The following is a 22218-nucleotide window of genomic DNA, read 5'->3' on the forward strand; positions in this document are numbered from 1 at the left end:
GAATTTTAAAATATAAATATTTCTAAAATAATTGGCAGTGACTCAACCAGCTAACATCAGGAGCACATGAAATTAATTTTGTAGTCACTGGAAGAATGAACCCAACCAAGCGACTGAGTGCACACACACACACACACACACACACACACACAGAAGAATGAATAGGCTGAGAGACCTGCAGAGATTCTGTCTAGTCAAATCAAGTAACATCCTTAAAGATCCCGGCTTGAATCAAAGTGCCTTGAACATAAGAAACCATCCCTTTCAGGTCACCACAGTGCCTTAAGTAGAACTCTCTGTGCATACAGTATGTTCCCAAGGAGGCCCAAAGGGGAGGGTCTACATGTATACACAAGGCTGATTCATTTTGCTGTACAGTGGAAACTAACACTACATTGTAAAGCAACGATGCTCCAATGAAAACTAACTTTTTAAAATGACATTATACATAAAGTACATTAAAATACCAGAAAAAAAAGAAAGAAAAGAAACCATCCTTAGTGCCAATGATATTGAGGTACTGAGTATTGGCATGAGGAAGGGGCTGGCTGCCCACCCTCAATCTTCATCTGTCCTTTCTCTTCGTACTTGTGATCTGCACCAGCTGCTGTGTTTACTCACCACCCACTTACTCCTTATCCCCACAAAATCTGGTTTTCCTCCCCATCGATACTATCCTGCAGCCTCAAGTATCACTAAGTACCTTCTAATCTTACATTATCTTTTGAAGCATCTCATCACCCCTTCATTCAGTCTCTCCCCTTCCCTGGTTTCCACGACACTGCAGTGAAAGTTTTAAAACATACTTTTGGTCCTTGGCTAAGAGGAGACTCGGCCTTGGGCCCGCCGGTGTAATAAACTGCACTCCACTATCTGCATTGTCCTTCTGAGTGAGTTTGTTTCCTGGAAAGCGTGGCTATAACATTTGGTACATTGGCCAGGAAACTCCTCACTTTGAGGAGACAGGTCTCATTTGAGGCCACCCCGAGGCTTTGTAGCTTGAATCTCCTAGAGGGGGGAAGGCGCCTCGCCCCTCTGGAAGGATTCTGCTTCTCAACGCCCGGACCTTTCACGTCAGCAGGTAGTGGACGGCAGCAGGGGAACTGAGCGCTCAGGTGAGGAGGAACCCACCCGGCAGGGTGGAAGAGGGGGCCTGATCACCCCCCTGGGAGGGACTAGAAGGAGCGGGGACCCACAGGAGCCTGGAATAGGCAGGCGGCGATTGCTTGGTACACAGGTCGACGAGCATGCTAGGGTTTCCGTCTTGGGGAAAATTATTACCAAGCGATCGCCAGGGGAAAAAATAAAAAAAATAAAAAAAATAAAAAAAAAATAAAACATACTTTTAGCAATAGGACACTGCTTTCAGATGAGATCTTGCCTACAACTCTGATTGATTACCATAGCTTTACAGTAGACTTGAAATCAAGCAGAGTAAGTCATCAAAGTTTGTTCTTCTTTTCAAAGGTATATTTGGCTATTCATCACATTTCCATAGAAATTTTTAATGAGCTTGGAAAATGCTACCAAAATAAAAAGTTGGGTTGTTTTATTGGAATTGCATTGATTCTAAATATTAACTTAAAACTGACATCTTAACATTATAACGTTAACATCTTAACATTATTGAAAAATCCAGTAATGGATCTCTTAATGTTTCTTCTGATTTGGATTCATTACGCTTTTTGGCTTTCCTCATAGCTCAGTTGGTAAAGAATACGCCCGCAATGTAGCAGACCCTGGTTCTATTCCTGGGTCAGGAAGATCCACTGGAAAAGGGATAGGCTACTCACTCCAGTATTTTTGGGCTTCCCTCGTGGCTCAGCTGATAAAGAATCCACCTGCAATGGGGGAGACCAGGGTTAGATCCCTGGGTTGGGAATATTCCCTGCAAAAGGGAAAGGCCACCCGCTCCAGTATTCTGGCCTGGAGAATTCCATGGACTGTATAGTCCACAGGGTTGCAAAGAGTCAGACACAACTGAGCGACTTTCACTTTCAAGATTTTTGGATCTGTGGGGTTGTATTTTATCAAATTTGGGAAAAATTTGGCCATTATCTCATTAAATATTTTTCTCTCCCTCTCACCTCCACTTCCATTTCCATGCGTCCTACCTACAAAAGCGCCCTGAGTTCTAGCTTCCGATGGCCTCCCAGGGATGCCGTCTCTCTCTGCTTGAGGTCTCTCTCCCTATGCTGTGTCTAGAATAGTGTCCCCAGACAGAAAGCTGATTGCTTTCCTTGTGTGTTTCCCTTCTCTCAAGGATCACAGCCTTGTGTCTATTATCCAAAGCCTGAAATATATTCTAACTAGTTTTACAGTCATGTACAGCAGGTAAGTGAAGTGAAAGTAAAAGTATCTTAGTCGTGTCCGACTGTTTGCGACCCCATGGACTACAGTCCATGTAATTCTCCAGGCCAGAATCTGGAGTGGGAGCTGCTCCCTTTCCCAGGGGATCTTCCCAACCCAGGGACAGAACCCAGGTCTCCCACATTACAGGCAGATTCTTTACCGACTGAGCCACCAGGGAAACCCAGCAGGTGGGTAAGTCTAAAACATCACTCTCTTGTGGCCAAAACCAGAAGTCTGTCTGTTCACATTTAAGAGCAATGCACTAAAACTTAAAGTGGACGATCTGTGTAAGTGGGACGTCATAAGGCTTCCAAGTGTCCAAATCCATGGGTCTTTAGCTCCAAAAACAAGTATCTTCCAGTCTCCCTTCTGGAAAGAATAGAATTTGAATTACCAGAATACTGGAGCTGGGGGCAAAAAAAAAAAAAAAAAGAATTTTGTGGGGGGTTGGGGGAGATTGACCTCTGTTTAAGACTAAACAATCTTCCAACCTGGAAACCTTCCAGATTTCCATTGTATTCTCCATCCCCTCCTCCCCTGTGCTGGACAGTTCAGTCGCTTAGCTGTATCTGACTCTTTGCAACCCCATGGACCACAGCACGCCAGGCCTCCCTGTCCGTCACCAACTCCCGGAGTTTACTCAAACTCACGTCCACTGAGTCGGTGATGCCATCCAACCATCTCATCCTCTGTCGTCACCTTCTCCTCCTGCCTTCAATCTTTCCCAGCATCAGGGTCTTTTCCAGTGAGTCAGCTCTTCACATCAGGTGGCCAAAGTATTGGAGTTTCAGCTGAAGCATCAGTCCTTCCAATGAACACTCAGGACTGATCTCCTTTAGGATGGACTAGTTGGATCTCCTTGCAGTCCAAGGGACTCTCAAGAGTCTTCTCCAACACCACAGTTCAAAAGCATCAATTCTTCAGTGCTCAGCTTTCTTTAGAGTCCAACTCTCACATCCATACATGACTACTGGAAAAACCATAGCCTTGGCTAGATGGAATTTTGTTGGCAAAGTAATGTCTCTGCTTTTTAATATGCTGTCAAGATTGGTCATAACTTTCCTTCCAAGGAGTAAGCATCTTTTAATCTAGTAATCATGGCTGCAGTCACCATCTGCAGTGATTTTGGAGCCCAAAAAAATAAAGTCAGCCACTGTTTCCACTGTTTCCCCAACTATTCACCATGAAATGAAGGGACTGGATGCCATGATCCTAGTTTTTTGAATGTTGAGCTTTAAGCCAACTTTTTCACTCTCTTCTTTCACTTTCATCAAAAGGCTCTTTAGTTCTTCTTCACTTTCTGCCGTAAGGGTGGTGTCATGTGCATATCTGAGGTTATTGATATTTCTCCCAGAAATCTTGATTCCAGCTTGTGCTTCATACATTTCTCATGATGTACTCTGCATATAAGTTAAATAAGCAGGGTGACAATATACAGCCTTGACATACTCCTTTTCCTATTTGGAACTGGACATCAAGCACCTAATTAATATCTCACTAATTCAGTATGTCCATCAATTATGTCTCTGCTTCCTGGAGGAAGAAGTGGTAAGGAGATGTCTGACTGGGTCTGCCAGCAGTAATGTCCTGGGCTCTAGCTACTCTTTATAGAGATTTCAAACAACCCCTCCAGCCTCATGTCCATTTCCTGATACCTCTGTGTGTGTGTGTGTTTGCGCGCATGTGCACATGTGCACACGCTTAGTCACTCAGTTGTGTCCGACTCGTTGCCACCCCATGGACTATAGCCTGCCAGGCTCCTCTGTCGATGGGATTCTCCAGGGAAGAATACTGGAATGGGTTGCCATGCCCTCCTCCAGGAAATCTTCCTAATCCAGGGATCGAACCCGTCTCCCACATTGCAGGCAGATTCTTTATCATCTGAGCCACCAGGGAAGCCCAAGAATACTGGAGTGGGTAGCCTATCCCTTCTCCAAGGCATCTTCCTGACCCAGGAAATGAACTGGGGTTTCCTGTATTGCAGGCAGATTCTTTACAAGCTGAGTTACTCAGGAAGCCCCTTCCTGGTACCTAAATTTATCTAAATCCAAAGCTCTTCTAGGGTCCAGTGGGGCAAACTGCCCTGTTTTTTTTATCTAAATGTCCCTTTGCAGGAACTTAATTTTTACATTCCTGTTCCCCAGGAATTCATCCACATTTCCCATATACTTTCAATCTTGACATAATGTTGTGCTTGTGTTACAAAAATCTCCTCACTTTATCAAGAAGGGTGCTTATGCCTCTGTTTTTTGTCCTCCTTTTATTTTATCTCCTTGACACAGGAGGTCCCTTCCTCTGTTTGGTTAAGAGTCCATTCTTAACTATATTAAGCTTCACAGTCATATTTTCAACCGTTTTTCTCTGGTTTTGCTATTTTCAGGCTCTTTGTTCATTAGTTTCTTGTTTCTCATTCCATCTTCTTGGATTCATTTTATGGTTTGCCAGAGCATGTCATTTTTCAGAGAGTGCACAAGGGTGATAAACTTTCTAAATTTTGTATAGCGTATATGTCTTTATTTTGCTTCTATTCCAAATAGTATTTTATAGGGTATAGGATTCTCTATTTAAAATTACCTGCCAGATAACTTTAACAGCACTGTTTCTGACTTCTTTTTCCACTGATGCAGCAGATCAGATGTTCACAGAAACCTCTTCAAGTGAGCACAACGGAAATTGCTGGGTGAAACATCTGGATGAGCGGAGGGATAGTAAAGGGATTCCTCAAAGGCAGAAATGAGAAGAATGCTGCTTTCCCCGCCCCATTCTTCCTTCTCTCCCTGAGTCTGTCCTGGAGTCACCTTGGGTTGGGCCGAGTTTAAAAAAGACACTGATACCCACAAAGGACCATACCCATCTCCTGTCCCCAAGAAAATAATCCCTTTTTTGCTTTGTGAATCACTCTTAAGACTTCATCTTGAGAGCCACAGAGCCACCATGGGGACAGAGAAAAAGAGAGAGGGAAAAGTGGGGGGAAAGGCCCTAGCAGTTCTCCCGAGCAATTCTTTCATTAGTCACTCTGATACCTGCCCTGCCAGACTCTCAAGTTTGGAATTTCTCTGGGAGCTCCATTGAAAAGTATAGTGGACTCTTTCTATCAGTTTTCTCTAAACTGACTTTGCATCATGTTTATTCTGCTGTGATTTCTCTACCCATCCAATGCAACCCACTCTTTATCCTTCAGGAATTCTTCAAACTGCTGGTTGTTTTATGGCAGCTTATTGAGTTTTGCAGCAACCTTTTAGATGTTTTTTTTCCTAAAATCTTTTCTCTTGTTTTGATGTACCATAGCAATACAATATTTTCTGAAGAAGAGAAAAATGTACCGATGCTAAAATGGAAAGATGACCATGACGCATTCATTCATTTATAAATCCATTCATCCATTCAATAAACCTTAAGAGGATCTGCTGTGTATTAGACATCATTCTAACCTTTGGGAAACAGAAGCAACAAAATAAAGTGGCTCTTTTCAGGAGCTGATATCCTAGACTGTCAATAGGTTTTTTAAAAATACAAGTTGAAGAACAATATTAATGATACAATAACACCTTTGTGTGCAAATGGGTATATCTATACCTGGGTGTGTGTGTGTGTCTTCTTTCAGATAGAATCTTCAGGGGATGCAATTAGAGAAGGAACATATGAGAAGGTTTCTTTTAACTGTTTTTATTTTTATTTATATATTGTCCACTTGTACACTTGATTCAGGCTTTGTTCTAGATACTTGGGACAAACCAGTGAACAAAGGAGACAAACTCTCTGCCTCCTTGGAGATCATATTCTAGCAAGAAAAGTCAGACACTAAACAATAAATAAACATAATTTATTTGTTTATTTTATATAATAATAACATATTACCATACATAATATGTTAGCAGGTGACAAGGTCTATGGAAAAAAAAAGGAACAGACTAAGGAAAATTGCCAGTACGACACATGGAGTAGGCATCACGGGGTTGTAACTTTAAATCGGGTGGGAAGGATCGACTTCATTCAGGAAGTAGCATTTCAGCAAAATATTCAAGCGGAGTAGGAAAAGGGAAATGAGAAGGATGCTCAACGTCACCAATTATTAGAGGAATGTAAATCAAAAGTACAGTGAGGTGTTACCTCACACTGGTCAGAATGGCCATCGTCAAAAAATCTATAAATAATAAACACTGGCGAGGGTAGATAGAAAAGAGAACTCTCCTACACTGTTAGTGAGAATGTATTGATAAATTGGTGTAGTCACTATGGATAACAGTATGGAAGTTCCTTAAAAAACTAGAAATTGAATTGCCACATGATCCAGCAATCCCACTCCAGATAAATCCAGAAAAAATGAAAACTCTAATTCAAAAAGATACATGCAGCCCAATGTTCATACCAGAACTATTTATAATAGCCAAGACATGGAAGCAACCTGAATGTCCATCAACAGATGAACAAATAAAGAAAATGTGGTGTATACACACACACAATGGAATATTAACCATAAAAAGGAATGAAATAATGTCATTCACAGCAACATGGATGGACCTAGAGATGATTGTACTAAGTGAAGTTAGTCAGACAGGAAAGCCAAATATTTTATGATATCATTTACATGTGGAATCTAAAATGATACAATGACCTTATTTATAAAACAGAAACAGACTCATCGACACTGAAAACAAATTTACGGTATCAAAGAGGGAGGGAGGAAGATAAATATTTAAAGATGACAGACATCTAATCCTCAAAAAAAAATTCAGTCTTTGAGATGATAGAAAATTCAAAGAAATCTAAGTGAAATGATCTGGTCAAAGCAGTGAACACTTAAGAGAAATGATCCTGTTTCATTTTCTTGCACTGAAACTAGCAAACAGCATAGCCAAGAACAGCCAACACTGAATGTAAGATGAATTCACAGCAGCTCGCAGGCTAGAATCCTCACATCAACCCTATCAGGCAGGTACCATTATTATCCCCACTTTACAGATGAGAAAACTGACTCACAGAGGGACTAAGTTGCCAGAAGTCCCCCAGGGAGCAAGGGATGTGTTCCAGCCCCAGCAGTCCAGCTCAAAGCCTACTCCTCACTCCTGTGCTACCTGCCTCTTCCTCTCTGTCACCGCATTTGTTTAGATGAGCAGACCAACAACCCAGCTTATTTCCCAAGGCAGAAACAGAGGCCCAGAAAGTCTTAAGGATTGCTCAGTGTCCCAGAGCTAGTCTTCAGCCCACAGTTCTCTTTCTACGTTTCAAGACTAATTCAGCAGCCTCACTCACTACTGTAAACCTTTGAGACATCACTGCCAGCCAACTGCTGAGAAGGGGCACTGGCATGAAGAGGAGGCTGTTATTAGGGGACCATAGTGTTGCAGATGAAGAATTAAAGCTGTTGATGCACTGAAGCATTGAAAGGAAGAGGTGCATTGGGGGGGAGCAGGGCAGTGGGCAAACACAATGAAGGAAGAAGGGACAGCCCTGTAGAACCACCTGAAGGTTCAGGAAAGGGGCATGAGAAGCCTGGGAAGAGGTAGGATGGACAGGGAGATCCTGGGGGGCTGGGTGAGGGGGATGTGGGAAGGCAGACAGGGAACAGAAAAATCACGTCACTTATCGTAGCATGTGTTTTCAGTACCAGTCTGGAAATTAGAGAAAACCATGCCTCACGAACCCAGGAAGTACAGTTTGGGATTGCAAAGCCTTCATCTGAGCAACATTTACAAGATCTACGACCCTGTGTGGCACTTAATAGGCACTCAGTAAAGGTTTGTCTCAATAAAAGAGACAAAAGAGGAAGATCTGAGGATCGCTTTCATAAAGAGAAAGACACCTAAGGGAGTAGGTGCTCAATAAATATTATTTTTTTATCTGTGTACCATGAGCAGCCTGGAGAGTCGTAAAAGATTATCTGATATATCTCCAAAGAGCACTTTGCCTCTGATTTCAATTTTCAAAAATTCCCTGGGAGGCTGTGGAATTTCTCACTGGGGACTTTTAAGAACACCTTCTTACAAGAGCCCCTTGGAGGGGTGGCTAAGATGATGTAAAACAGATAGATGAAGGAGGGAGGCTGGACCAGATGACCCTGCAGACCTTCTCCCTCTTCGGTCCTAATTTCCATGTCATCCTCTCAGAAATGGAAGTTTCCATTCTGCTCTGCACGACACACACGTGAATGGGACAGGCCAGCAGACACTGTCATCCCACAAAATGAAGATGGCTGAGTGATTTGGAAACCTTCCAGAAGGGCCTGGTTAAATTGTAGGCCATTTATTTCATGGAGAAATAAACCACAGAGAGCTTCTTTCAAACATGCTCATGGAAAGCAGGACAAAATGCTGAGATTATCTGCTCAGAATTTGCTTTAAAAGAGTCCAGGCAGCACTCATTTATTTTTGAGAAAATATATGATTAACCATAGCTAACTATGAATTCAGATGCTGTGCATTAGACCAGCTCCTCAAAGTTTGAGAGCATTTAATATTATATATCGCTGCCATTTGGGCTAAATTGTTTTTTTAATGTACACAATATTACAAATTTAATTTGAGCCGTTTGAATCAGTCTGTAAAAAAGATTTGATTATACCTGAGTGTTCTGGCCCCGGCTTTTCCGTATCTCAGTAATCTTGGCGGTAATTGGCTGATTAGGCGTCTCACACTCCATCTTTGCCTCAGTTTCCATGGTAATGGTACAGGAGCTATTATAGATGAGAACTTCATCTCTTTCCACTTTAGGGCTGAAACGAGAGGGGAGGTTAAATGGGGTGTCATCAATCTTAATGAAATGCAATTATTTTTACTCTTATTAATCATTGCAAGCCATTAGCTTGTGGCAACTACAGGCCACCATTTGTCAAATTTTGCAAATTTCTGTAATTTTGTTTCCATTATTTTATTGTTTATTTGTTTTCCCTTTATCTGCACACCCTGCAATGAAAATGCACATGGTAAATATCTTTCACTGAGGCCTTTCTCTTTTCCAGATCTATCAGGAACATTTAGCAAAAGCTTCTCCAAGCCCAACTGAATAAGCAATACACAGACAATACTTCCAGTTCCAAAAATGGAAGCAAATGTTGGGGAAAAAAATTTTTTTTTTCTTTACCCCTTCCTCTTCCTGTTCTTACACTCTGTTTGGGGAGTGAATTGCTGAATCCCCCCAGGGCAGATGGAGAAATTGGAAAACCCACACAACTGGCTAACTGGTCCCTAATTCCAACTGTGAAAAAATGAGCTCATTTAGGCTTTCAATTCCCTCTCCCCAGCTGATGGCAATGAGTCTCTGTTGCTAGCAGTGGAACATTAACTTAGTAAATTAATTAAACTTACTTAACAGCCCAGACTAAGGAGATTCGATATATGTGCCAGTTATACTACCAGCCACTCACTTTAAAAGTCCTCTTGCTTTAAGGAGAGAAACCAGAGTGGATTCAAAATGAAAAACAGCAGTGTAGCATTACAGAAAATCTAAAAATATGTTGTCCAGAGGAAACGAGAGCATGGAGTTTGCAGGGTATGGCCCCCAACAGGTGTGATATTTGCTCAAGAATAATCCTGGCTTTAGGCATTGTTGCAACTAGCTCCTAGATGATTAGTTATAATAATGCATGATATTTTACACTTCTTAACAATTTCATATGTATGATCTCATTTCAGCCAGTAAAGTAGGTAGAGGCGTAAAAAAAGTGTAACCCAAAGAGACCTGAGGATTTGCATAAAGTCAAACATGGAAAGTATGACAGCTCCAAGCTGAGGCTCCAGGGGTCCCAACTCCTAGAGCAGTACTCCCGAGTTTTGATATGGAGCATCACGGCCAAGATGGCCAATCCCATGGGAAGACCAGGATTGGTGATGAAAAGGGCAAAAGGTCACTGCTTGAGAAACTATCATGTCGAACTAGATTTTTTCCAAATCAATGTCAGAAATGGTTTCTCCACACTTTGTTAGAAGTAATGAGCAGGATAACTATTACACCTACTTAATCTCCTCGTCTTCAGACTAGAATATTCTCAACTCCATATCCACCCAAAACCTGACTCCCATACCCACTATCTTCTGGACCTACTGTACAGTGTCAATATTTTAACATTGTGCAGCCCAGTTTGGCTGACCTTTGAGGTTGTGGTCTCCCCTTACCTAAGCCCTCCCCACCATGGCACTTAATACTGTATTCGTTTTGTAGCCTCCCAAGCTTAAATTGGAGAAGGAAATGGCAACCCACTCCAGTACTCTTGCCTGGAGAATTCCATGGACAGAGGTGTCTGGCAGGCTACAGTCCACGGGGTCGCAAAGTCAGACACAACTAAGTGACTAACTTACACTTTCACTTTCAAGCTTAAATTAAGACGACAGTGAACTTGAAGTCTCAGAGCCACTACAATTTTCTGAGGAGCATTAACATGCAGAGGTGAGGCTTGGAAGCTGACCAGCTAGATTCAAATCTCTAAATCTACCATCCATCTGACATTGTGAAAACATGACTCTCTAAGCTTTAGTTTATAAAGCACGTTTATAAAATGAAATTACTAATCATAAAGAACATGTTCTCAAGAGGTATTGGGGCAGAAACCAACACAATATTGTAAAGTAATTACCCTCCAATTAAAGTTGAATATATTTAAATAAAATAAGGTATTGGGGGATGGAGCAAAATGAAGCCAACAAACATATCTGTACAGAATCTGGCACTTGGAAGTGGTTGATAAAGTCAGCCCTTGTTAGTTTTGGGTGGTAGGGATGTTGGTGGTATTATTGTTGAAATGTCAATGTGGGGATTTACACTCATTGTTGTTCCAGGCCATCTCACTGATGTGGACCCAATGCTCAGATACATTTGGAATCTGAGCCTGTAACGTAGCTACACATCCATTTAGCTGAGCCATCATCCAGGGGGTATACAAAGCCACAGCATTTGCTCCTGGAGTGTTGGTTACACTCAAAGATTCAGTAAAGAAAAGAAAAGCAATTTAACTTCTAAATTAAAATATGATGTAATGTTTAGATACCTATGGAAATATGAGGAAGTAGAATGCAAAATTCACCTTCCGAGTGAAACACCTGACTTCAGAGCAACTCTATGTTCCTGCCAGGGCACTTCGGGTTTTGTAGCGAGACCTTTCTTTTGCTACTGGAGGTAGGAGTAAAGGAGTGGGTAGAATAGTTTAATAGAATAGTAGTTTCACCACTGCCATTGTAAATCTCTTATAATGTCACCAGAAAGAAAACAAACTTGGTTTCCCCCACCACCGTGTTCCTTGCAAATCGGTTCCTAGATTGTTACTTCCATTTCTGAAGGCTCACAAACCGTCTGATTAATAATTCATTCTGGAATTTTGTCAGGAATAACACAAGCCTAGCTCTCTACATCTCCAGAATTCCCCTTGTTTTGCTTTTTAGGTGAGGGAAAGAATATTTGCTGTCACCTCTCCCTGTTCTGTGCTTCTCTCTCATGTTCATTTCCAGCTGTGGATCTTCACTCATATGAGCAGGTTTTTTGCACTCACTATAGGATGATCTCAGATACTAAGAGAAGAAGCAACCAACTTCCTTTACAACCTTTCTTGGTCATGTGCTTCCACCTCCTAATGAGCCTTCGTCTACCCTTTCTAGTTTCTTCAGCAGCAAATGTCAGAGTAATATAGGGTAAGTCACCCTGCCCTCCTTCCACCTGCCTGTAGCAATGCCCTCCAGTTCACAGTGGATTGTTCCATTTCACTAGTGACTCCAGAAGCATGATATGTATCACCTGCCATCGGAAGCTCACTCCGGCTGACAGAGTCCTAGACCAACTAAACAAAGCCTGTTCCTTCAGCAAGTCCTCCAATAGCTGGTCCCCCAGTAGAAGGTCCTGCTGGTATCTGTTGATGTTGCAGCAAGGATCACTGTGGCTTTCCAGGCCATTCCAGAAGGAGACAGCCTGCTCCCCACAGTCTCAGACACATGACAGAAGAAGCAGATGTCATATTGGGGCCACTGATCTTCCTGGGAAAGACCAGTGATCATGGTGTGGAAGGGCCCACCTCCTCCCTACCTCTGTGAAGTCGGGCATACGCCTGCCCACCACAGCACCCCTGACTCTGTCTCCCATCATCCTGGGTCTCCAGGCTGCTTCCCATTCTGTGTGCCTGCATGTGCTTCCCAATAAAAGAATAAAGTGAAAAATATCATGTTATTCTTGCTCTAAAAGAGTTAAAACCCCTTTCTGCTCCTTAGACTTTTTCACAACTTTTAGCTCATTATTTCTTTTCTCTTTTCCTTTCTGATTATCTGACTAGAATATTTTTCATTAAAAAGCCATCACCAAGATGAGCAGAGACACCAGGATATCAACAATAGACTAACATTTGCAAAATTTCAAAGTTTCTTAATAATTACTATGCCATGTTTTCTTCCACAATCATCCTATGAATTAAGGAATGCAACTGGCTAGATTTAAATATGGACATATGCATATGTAGAGAAATACACAGGTAGATTACATAGTGGGCATACATATACACATGCACACAAATATTTATTTTGACAGAATGTGGAAAGGATATTTGGTTCACATGGTGGTAGAGAGTTCTAGAATCTAAGTTTCCTGAGTCCTGACCTATTTCTCTTTCAGTTGGTCTGATCAGACCCAAATGTAAGCAGGTAATCTTGTACTCGCTCGCTGGGGGAGGCAATAAAAACACACGCTGTCATTCTGTCTCCCTCACTTAGCCTGAAATTGGTTCTTCCGTCTCATCTCCTGGACCCACACAGCCCAGCCAAGCCTCTTGCTGCTGAGGCTGACAACACAACATCATGCTAAGTACACCATTAGTCAGAAGCCTTGGGTTCTAGCCCTGATACCACCGAGGCTTGACAGTGTGATTTTAGAAAGATACTTAGTCTGTTCTTAGAATATAATCCAAACTCCTTACTATGGCCTTTAAGGTCTTCATGTCTCCCCAAGCTCATCTTGAGCCACTTTACTTTCTTCCTACCCTATTCCTGCCCTTCTGACCTCTAACAGTTCATGAAACTTGATGGGTCATTTGTACTTGCTTCACCCACTGTCTGACTCTCCATAATGACACTTCTCTTTAGCTCAGCTTAAAAGACACCTCTTCAGAGAAGTCTCCTCTGAGCCAAGCCAGGGATCCCATACCTGAGCATATATCTGGAAAAAAACGTAATTCTAAAAGATACACACTCTCCATTGTTCATTGAAGCACTATTTACAATACCCAAGACATGGAAGCAAACTCAACATCTATCAACAAATGAGTGGATAAAGAAGATGTGGTACATATATACAATGGAATATTACTTGGCCATAAAAAATAATAAAATAATGCCATTTGCAACAATTTAGATGGACCCAGAAATTATCATACTAAGTGAAGTAAGCCAAAAGACAAATATCATAATCATATTTCTTATATGTGGGTATGGAGAGACAAATCAGGAGTTTAGGATTAACATATACACACAACTATATACAAAATAGATGACCAACAAGGACCTCCTGTATAGCACAGGAAACTCTACTCAATATCTTATAATAATCTAAAAGAGAAAAGAATCTGAAAAGAATATATTATGTATATTTGAATCACTTTGCTGTCTACCTGAAAGTAACACAATATTGTGAATCAAATACACTTCAATTATAAAAATAATTTTAAAATTAGCCTTTACTGTTTTCTATCACTCTATAGCCCTTATCACAACACATGACCACCTTGTTTATTGTCTAGTCCCCTCCTGACCCTTAAAGGTAGGCACTTTGCATCCTATTCACCATTGAATCACCAGCTTCTGATATAGTAACTAGAACATAGTAAACATTTGATAAATATTGGATGGATGGATGGGTAGATGGACAAATTGGGCATATTTTTGCCACAGATATGAATATCTGCCTTTGCCAAATGACATCAAATTTATAGTGGTAGTGGCTGGCGGAGGAGTAACCATTTGATGAAATGGATCCCTTGTAAAGATCCTAGAAAATAGTTCCCTGGGTTCACAAGCAGAATCTTAAGAGGATCGAGGTAAGCCTCTTAGCACATGATTTTCCTAACTCCCCTTCTATAATTTATAATGTGTTTTCTGATTAAGAAATTAGTACATATTCACTGAAAAAATTACATAAAAACTCAATGATGAAAGCAAATATGATCAGTCCTCCAGCCCCATAGGGATAGGCACCCTCAGTGTTTTGGAATACTTCCTTCTAGTTTTTTTCCCAAATACTTGTCATATGTGCCTACAGACACAGGTACTATGAACGCTGTCAGGATTACATTGATGCAATATTTCATAACCTGCACATTTCACTCCTTAATATATTGTAAGCATTTCTCTGTTTGGTTAAATATTATCCATCATGATTTTTCAAGGTTTCTTAGTATAAACACTTACTTCATTTCAGCCTTTTGTTGTTGTTGTTATACCTAAAACTTCAAAGACTATAGTTTTTCATAAATATTACATATTTCTAACTGCTTTCTTAAAATCCTGAAAGTGAAGTTGCTGAATTAGAGTATGAAGAATTATAAGGTTATTAGTGTATACTGCAAATGATAGTCATAGATAAGGGCATAGTTTTTAGTAGGGTCTGAGGCTCAGTGGTAAAGAACCTGTCTGCCAGTGTAGGAGACACGGGTTTGACCCCCTGGGTCAGGAAGATCCCCTGGAGAAGAAAATAGCAACCCACTCCAGTATCCTTGCCTGGGAATCCCATGGACAGAGGAGCCTGGAGGACCTCAGTCCATGGGATTTCAAAGAGTCGGACATGACTGAGTGAATGAACACAGGGCTCAGTTGCCCTCAGCCACCTCCTAGAGAGAAGAGAAGAACTCCAAAGAATAGCTTAGGGACTGAAATAAAGTTGTCGAATTCCGGGGAGCCAGGACCAGCTGACATACACTTGTTGGTGCCCAGCGTCAGCATGCTGAGATCCAGTCTCCCCTGAGCACCACCTGTAGCCCCATTTCCTATAAGCCCTAAGCAAGCTTTTCCCTGCTATTCCAGATAACAACCTCAAGGAGGCCCTTTCTTCCTCTCACTAAATCCAAACTCCTGGTGGCAAATTCACTCTAAACATGGACTGTCCCAGGACATCAGAAAGTCCAACTGCTGTGAAAAAGGCTGGTTCTTGCTTTTCCTCTGGGTAGTCGGTCTTAGTTTTATTTTTTAACGAGGAAATAGGCCTTCATTAAATAATTGGATTTAACCACTCTTGATAAGAAATAAAGAAGGACACTGGGCCATGTTCAGCACTAAAACATCACACTTCATAAAACAGGAGCTGCCTGTGAAAATGAAGTCCATCTAGAGCAACTGACATGGCCACACTTTTTAAAAAATTTGTTTAGAAAAGGTGGTTTTTACCTGGAAAGTTGTGGTATTTGTTTTTTAAGTTCAAAAAAAATCCTTATAAGCTTATAACTTCTAAATCCGAGATCTACAGTCCTGCCTGTGCACCCCCACTTCTTTTGAATAAACATTGTACAATCTGCTGGATTTCTCTATGACTTTTTCTCATACTTGTGAATCTGTTTGGAAAGAAAAGAAAAAGGAGAGGGGAAAAGAGCCTTCTGTTTTTCATAATGTCTAATCTTTTTCCCCATTGGCATTCACCAGATGTTGCTTCGGATCGGAAGATAAATATTAAAACCTAAGCAAGAACAAAGCGGGCTGTTTACTGGGCAGATTTTTCAGATGTTCTCTTGAACACTTGAAAAGACAGCAGACGCTTTGATATGCAGGCTGGCTGGAATCCACAATGGAACAGTCCCTCCGACAACAGCACTGGCCCCAGGGCCAAGTCCACCAACATGGAGTTCCTGATGATTCCATCAATCCACTGACCACGCATTTGTATGCAAGGTCAGGGAGGGAAAGGACTGAGTTACCTGATGAAGAGGCCTGAGAACGATGGAAGGATAGACTCTGTCCAATGATCTTGTGCCAAGAGGCATCGGGAACTTTCTTCACAGATGTAGAAGTAAGGCCATGATTCCGGCGGGCTCTCTGTCCCCACAGTGATGATCAAATCACAGTGCACATAGCTGCAGCTGGAGGTCTCGCAGTCCTCCTCCTCAGGCCTCAGGTCACACAGGGAAGCTAAGGACACTGCAGGAAATAGTCACTGTTGGTTTAGGTGATAACCACAGGAAGAACTGAAGGTCTCACATTGTTTCATCAACCAAGCCCATGTGCTGCACTTTGACCAATAGGAAAATAAACTTACTCATTTACTCTTCTTAAAAATCAGAGAAACAAACATCATATATTAATGCATATGTGGAATCTTGAAAAATGATACAGATGAACCTATTAGCAGGGCAGGAATAGAGACACAGACGTAGAGAATGGACATAATGGACACGTGGACATAAGGCTGGGGGAGGGGAGGGTGGGTGGAGCTGAGAGATTAGGATTGACATATATACACTACCACGTGTAAAACAGACAGCTAGGAGGAACCTGCTGCATAACACAGGGAGCTCAGTCTGTGCCCTGTGATTACCTAGATAGATGGGATGGGAAGGGGGGGCAGTGGGACAGAGGTTCAAGAGGGAAGGGATATACATATACACATAGCTGATTCCCAGGTGGCACTAGGAGTAAAGAACCCACCTGCCAACACAGGAGACATAAGAGATGCGGGTTCGATCCCTGAGTCAAGAAGATCCCCTGGAGTAGGAAATGGCAACCCACTCCAGCATTCTTGCCTGGAAAATCCTATGGACAGAGGAGCCTGGTGGGCTACGTCCATAGGATTGCAAAAAGTCAGACATGACTGAAGCGACCTAACAGGCCTAGCTGATTTATGTTATTATACGGCAGAAACTCACACAACGTGGTAACGCAACTGTGTGCTGTGCTGTGCTTAGCTGCTCAGTCGTGTCTGACTCGTTGTGACCCCAGGGACTGTAGCCCACCAGGCTCCTCTATCCATGTGGATTCTGCAGGCAAGAACACTGGAGTGGGTTGCCATGCCCTCTTCCAGGGGATCTTCCCTACCCGGGATTGAACCCAGGTCTTCTGCATTGCAAGTGGATTCTTTACCATCTGAACCACCAGGGAAGCCCATGAATACTGGAGTGGGTAGCCTGTCTCTTCTCCAGAGGATCTTCCCGACCTGGGAATCGAAGTGGAGTCTCCTGCGTTACAGGCAGATTTTTTACCAGCTGAGCTACCAGGGAAGCCCAAAGCAACTATATCCCCAGTAATAAATAACACATGTCCATGTATGGAAAAAAACACCACAATATTGTAATTATTCTCCAATAAAATGCATTAATTAATTTTTTAAAATCTGTATTAGATATACATAACACATACAGAAGGATATAAATCATGCTTTTGTAAAATATGAATCATCCAAGTAAAAAAAAAAAACTCATGTGAATGTACCACAGGATCAGCCAACATAAAGTCTGACACCGTCACAATGCTTGCCAATCTACGTGCTCCTGGCCAAGTCTACCACTTCCTCCTCATTCTCAGAAACAACCACTAGACAGAAGGTGGTTGACTTTTACTTCCTTTTGAACTTTAGAAAGTTATACATGGCATAATATTCTTAGACCTGCTTTCTTCACTCAATATTATGTTTTCAAGATTCAGCCATATTATCACACATAACTGCTGTTCAAATATTTTCTCTGCTGTTCAACACTGCTTCATGTGAAAGTACTACAATATATTTGCCTATTCTGTCACCAATGGACTTTGGGGAATTTCCCAGCTTTTGCCACTACAAATATGTAATGCATTTTCTCTAGAGTATATGTCTCTAAGAAAATTGTTTGTGCCATTTTACTTTCCTATCTTTATGGATTCCCAGTAATCCACAAAATTGCCAGCACTTAAGATTATCAGACTTAATTTTGGTCAGTCCAGTGAGTATACAAAAGCATCTCATTATGGCCTTAATTTGCATTATCATCTTTATTTTTTAGGTTGAACAGCTTTTTGTATATTTAGTAATAACTCCTATTTTCTCTTCTACGAACTTCCCATGTAGGTCACTTGCCCCTTTGTTCTACTGGAATGCTTATCTTTTCCTTATTGATTTGTGCCATTTTATACTCTGAGTACTAATCCTAAAGAAATTACATGCTTATTAACACCTTCTCCAGATTTGTGGCTAGACTTCTCATTCTCTTTATGGGATCTCTTGATTAAGTGAAGTTCTTGATTTTCATATAGAGTTCTATTAACATTTCATAAAGAAGAAAAGCAATGATTTAAAGCTCTCTGACCCTGAGACCATTTCTTCCCAGGTCACGAGACACAATGTAAAAAGCATCACCAAGGCAGACTGGTAATAACTTTTTACAGGAGGATGAACAAGTCTGCCATTTCCTACTTCCTTTGGAGTAGGAAATGACAACCCACTCCAGTATTCTTGGATTCTCCAGTATTCTGCCTGGAGAATCCTATAGACAGAGGAGCCTGGCAGGCTACAGCCCACGGGATTGCAAAGAGCTGGACATGACAAAATGACTAAGCATGAACAGGTCTCTATGTGAGATGGTTTGGGAGTACCTCTGCCTGAAAACCTTAATCAAACAGAAAAAAAAAAAATTTCTCTAGCCTTCTACCTCAGGAGCTAGCCTGTTCACTCAGGTACAGAACACGTGTTATCAAGGACTATGAGCTTGAAGCTGACACCTGCCCATATCACACGACTGCAGGCAGCAAGGGATGAGGCAAGCACACAAGAGGGCTTGCCATTACTCATTCACACAAAAATAGTTACTATTTTTGCCGGTACATTCTGAAGCACCTGACATGTAGTAGGTTCTGTGACTGTGTTCCCAAAGAATTATAGCAGTTAAAACGTCTGGAAAGTAAGACTCTCACATGGACAGAGAAAACATGAGAACTTTCCAGTAGTAAGCCCTAGGGCAAATAAAAACAGGCTTAACACCTATAAAATAATGAACTCATAATGGGCGATTAGGTAGATGCAAATTGACAAGGTGGATTATGATAAATGCCCAGTGCTGGGGATCAGAATCCATGAATTTTACTCAATTTTACTCAAGGTTCTGCCACGAAATAGCTGTGTAACCTTAATCACTTTAGGTTTTCACACCTTACAGAAAAAATCAGTTTCCATGAAGAAGTCATATCATATAATTCAAGATATAAATGCAGGAAACCAAAAGATCAAATATCTTGCTGATTTTAAACAAATACCGAGTGTTAAACTGACAAGGTACTGTAACAACCTATCATATGAAAAAGTAAAACTCTTCTTTCATCAGAAGTATAATTTGAGGGAAAAGTAAAGATGCATGCATGCGTGTTCAGTCTCTTCAGTCAGGTCCGACTCTTTGCAACCCTATGGACTGTAACCCGCCAGGCTCCTCTGACCATGAGATTCCCCAGTCAAGAATTCTGGAGTGGGTTGCCATGCCCTCTGCCAGGGGATCTTCCCGATCCAGGGATTGAACACAGGTCTCCTGCCATCTCCTGCATCACAGGTGGATTCTTTACTGCTGAGCCACTGGAGAAGTCCAAAAGTAAAGATGAATGACCCCAAAGCAGAAAAAGGACTTTTTTAAAAGCTTCACCTTTAAAAAAAAAAATTTATTGAAGTATAGTTGATTTACAATACTACATTAGTTTCAAGGATACAGCATAGTGAATTCCATATTTCTACAGAGTCTCAGAAGAGAAATACCAAAATGTTTACTGATACAGCAGTTCCCAAGGTTGTGCATTTCTAACAGACTCCCAAGTGCTGCTACTCTTGCTGCTCCAGTAATAATAATTTTTTTCAATAATCCTTCCATAATAATATAATTCTCGATAATAATATCATTGAGAAGCATTGTGTTAGAAGAAGTGAAATTATTCAGCTTTCCCAAAGGCTTCCAACTGATTAAGGTGAAAAAAACAGAGTGGGGAGCATTAGGGAAAAGGACAGATTTCTCTGGAAAGAGTAACTGTGAAACACTTGAGGGGGTTACTGCTGTGAAACTGCCCGCTAAAAAAATCTTTTAAAGTATAACAGATTCTTAACTAACTTGATTCTATACAGTCCTTTCTGAAGGTAGGGGAATTATTAGTAGTTTTTAGCAATTTCTGAGATACATCCCTCTGACAATTTGATGTCCATTATAGACCTACTTCTTGGGGGAAAAAATACATAATCATAGTCTCAAAATTTTTTATTCAATTTCAGAGATTCATAGAATTCCCAACTTCCATCTTGGATCTTAAGTAAGAAGCCAATGGAGTAGGATTTCACAAGTTCCTCCCCATCTTTAGACATCTTTTAAAAGACTTATTTTTTAATGAAAAAGGAAAAGTCAAATTATCTATTTCCCTGGAATAAATGAGCAGCCCTTGCACAATCAATGAGTGTTTGCTGACACCTAGTGGTAAGAGTAAGAGTCACAGCTTCTCACTCATTTTTCTCTTAAAAATCAAGAAATTTTGAAAAGTCTTTTTATAAATTTAACCAAATCTCATTAAATACAATAATTTATTTTATTCTCCTCCTATGAGTTATGAAACTCCCAATAAAACACAGCTTTTCTAACCCTGACTTCATGGTTTTTAAGTTCGTACTTCTGGTTGAAACTGGTTGTCTTGAAACAATAGCAAGAGGTTGGCTGATTTAAACAGTGTATATGTGAAAGCCGCACCTTCTCCCAGAAAAAAAAAAAACTGTAGCAGCATTTCTTAAATATTAGGACCTAGAAATGGTTGATTTTATGTTTCCCTAGTGACTCGGAGGGTAAAGAATACTCTAGCAATGTAGGAGACCCAAGTTTGATCCCTGGTTCGGGAAGATCCCCTGGAGAAGGCAGTGGTTACCCACTCCAGTATTCTTGTCTGGTGAATCCCATAGACAGAGGACACTAGCAGGCTACAGTCCATGGGGTCGCAATGAGTGGAACACATCTGAGCAACTAACATTTTATGTTTCCACCATTTCCCAATTCCCTTATTAATTCTTTCATCAGACATTGATTTTGCACATCCCCTAAGCCAGAACAGCTCTATGCATAGGAGTGAGAGCAGAGAAACAGATATATTAACTTAAATTTTCTACCATATCCTAAATTTCCTACTGCAGAATCTTAAGTAGAATACTCCTCTCGTCTATAATGTTCTGCTTATATACCTGATGATAATAAGACCCTCAGTTTCTGGTATTTTAAACAAGGGTTGTTTCTCCTCCCCTTCCTTTCCCTGCTCCTCTCCTTCCTCCTTCTGGTCTAAGACAATCCAGTGCAAACTGCCAGCACAATAGTATTGTACATCATGGAATTTTGGTCCAAGCTCAGATGAAGTGATGCTTTTATCACTGTAAGTCTTTTACCCACAGCCAAGTTGCTGACACATAAATTAGGAATATAACTTAAAGCATTATACAGAAAACATGAGGGCAAATGGTTTTTAAGTGCACAGGTACAAGATGTATGACTATGCAAACAATATAATCACATGGTTTAGCTGACCCTGTAGTGATAAACGGCAGTTTCATCCCTGAAACCTTTTTCTGAAGCTCAGTGGGCAGTTAGTATGTGTTGTGAGCTTCGTGGGAAAATCAAACCTTGCACTTTGCATTCTAACCCTCACACCCCACAAAGACACAGCTTCCCATGCCATATTTTACATGATGACTGCAAAGCTTAAAGGGCTTCCCAGGTGGTTCAGGGATAAAGAATCTGTCTGCCAATGCAGGAAAGGCAGGTTCAATCCCTGGGATGGGAAGATCACCTGAAGAAGGAAAGAGCAGCCCATCCTAGTATTCTTTCCTGGAAAATCCCACGGACAGAGGAGCCTGGCGGGCTACAGTCCATTGAGTCACAAAGAATCGGACATGACTTAGCGGCTAAACAGCAACAAACAACTACAACAAAGCTTAAAGCAATGAGAG

General features: G+C 41.2%; 1 protein-coding gene across 7 annotated transcripts in view; it reads right to left on the minus strand.

The window, feature by feature from the left end:
- The window catches only part of PKHD1 (PKHD1 ciliary IPT domain containing fibrocystin/polyductin), a 431302-nt gene that overhangs the window by 339481 nt on the left and 69603 nt on the right, over positions 1–22218 (minus strand). For all 7 annotated transcript variants that reach the window (XM_043907708.1, XM_043907713.1, XM_043907712.1 and 4 more), the window contains exons 34-35: positions 16220–16439; positions 8914–9064 (exon numbers count right to left, since the gene is read on the minus strand). In XM_043907708.1, coding sequence (XP_043763643.1) covers positions 8914–9064; positions 16220–16439 — 371 coding nt within the window. The remainder of the gene's footprint in view (positions 1–8913; positions 9065–16219; positions 16440–22218) is intronic.

Source organism: Cervus elaphus, chromosome 7 (assembly GCF_910594005.1).
Source record: "Cervus elaphus chromosome 7, mCerEla1.1, whole genome shotgun sequence".
NCBI classification, from domain to species: Eukaryota; Metazoa; Chordata; class Mammalia; order Artiodactyla; family Cervidae; genus Cervus; species Cervus elaphus.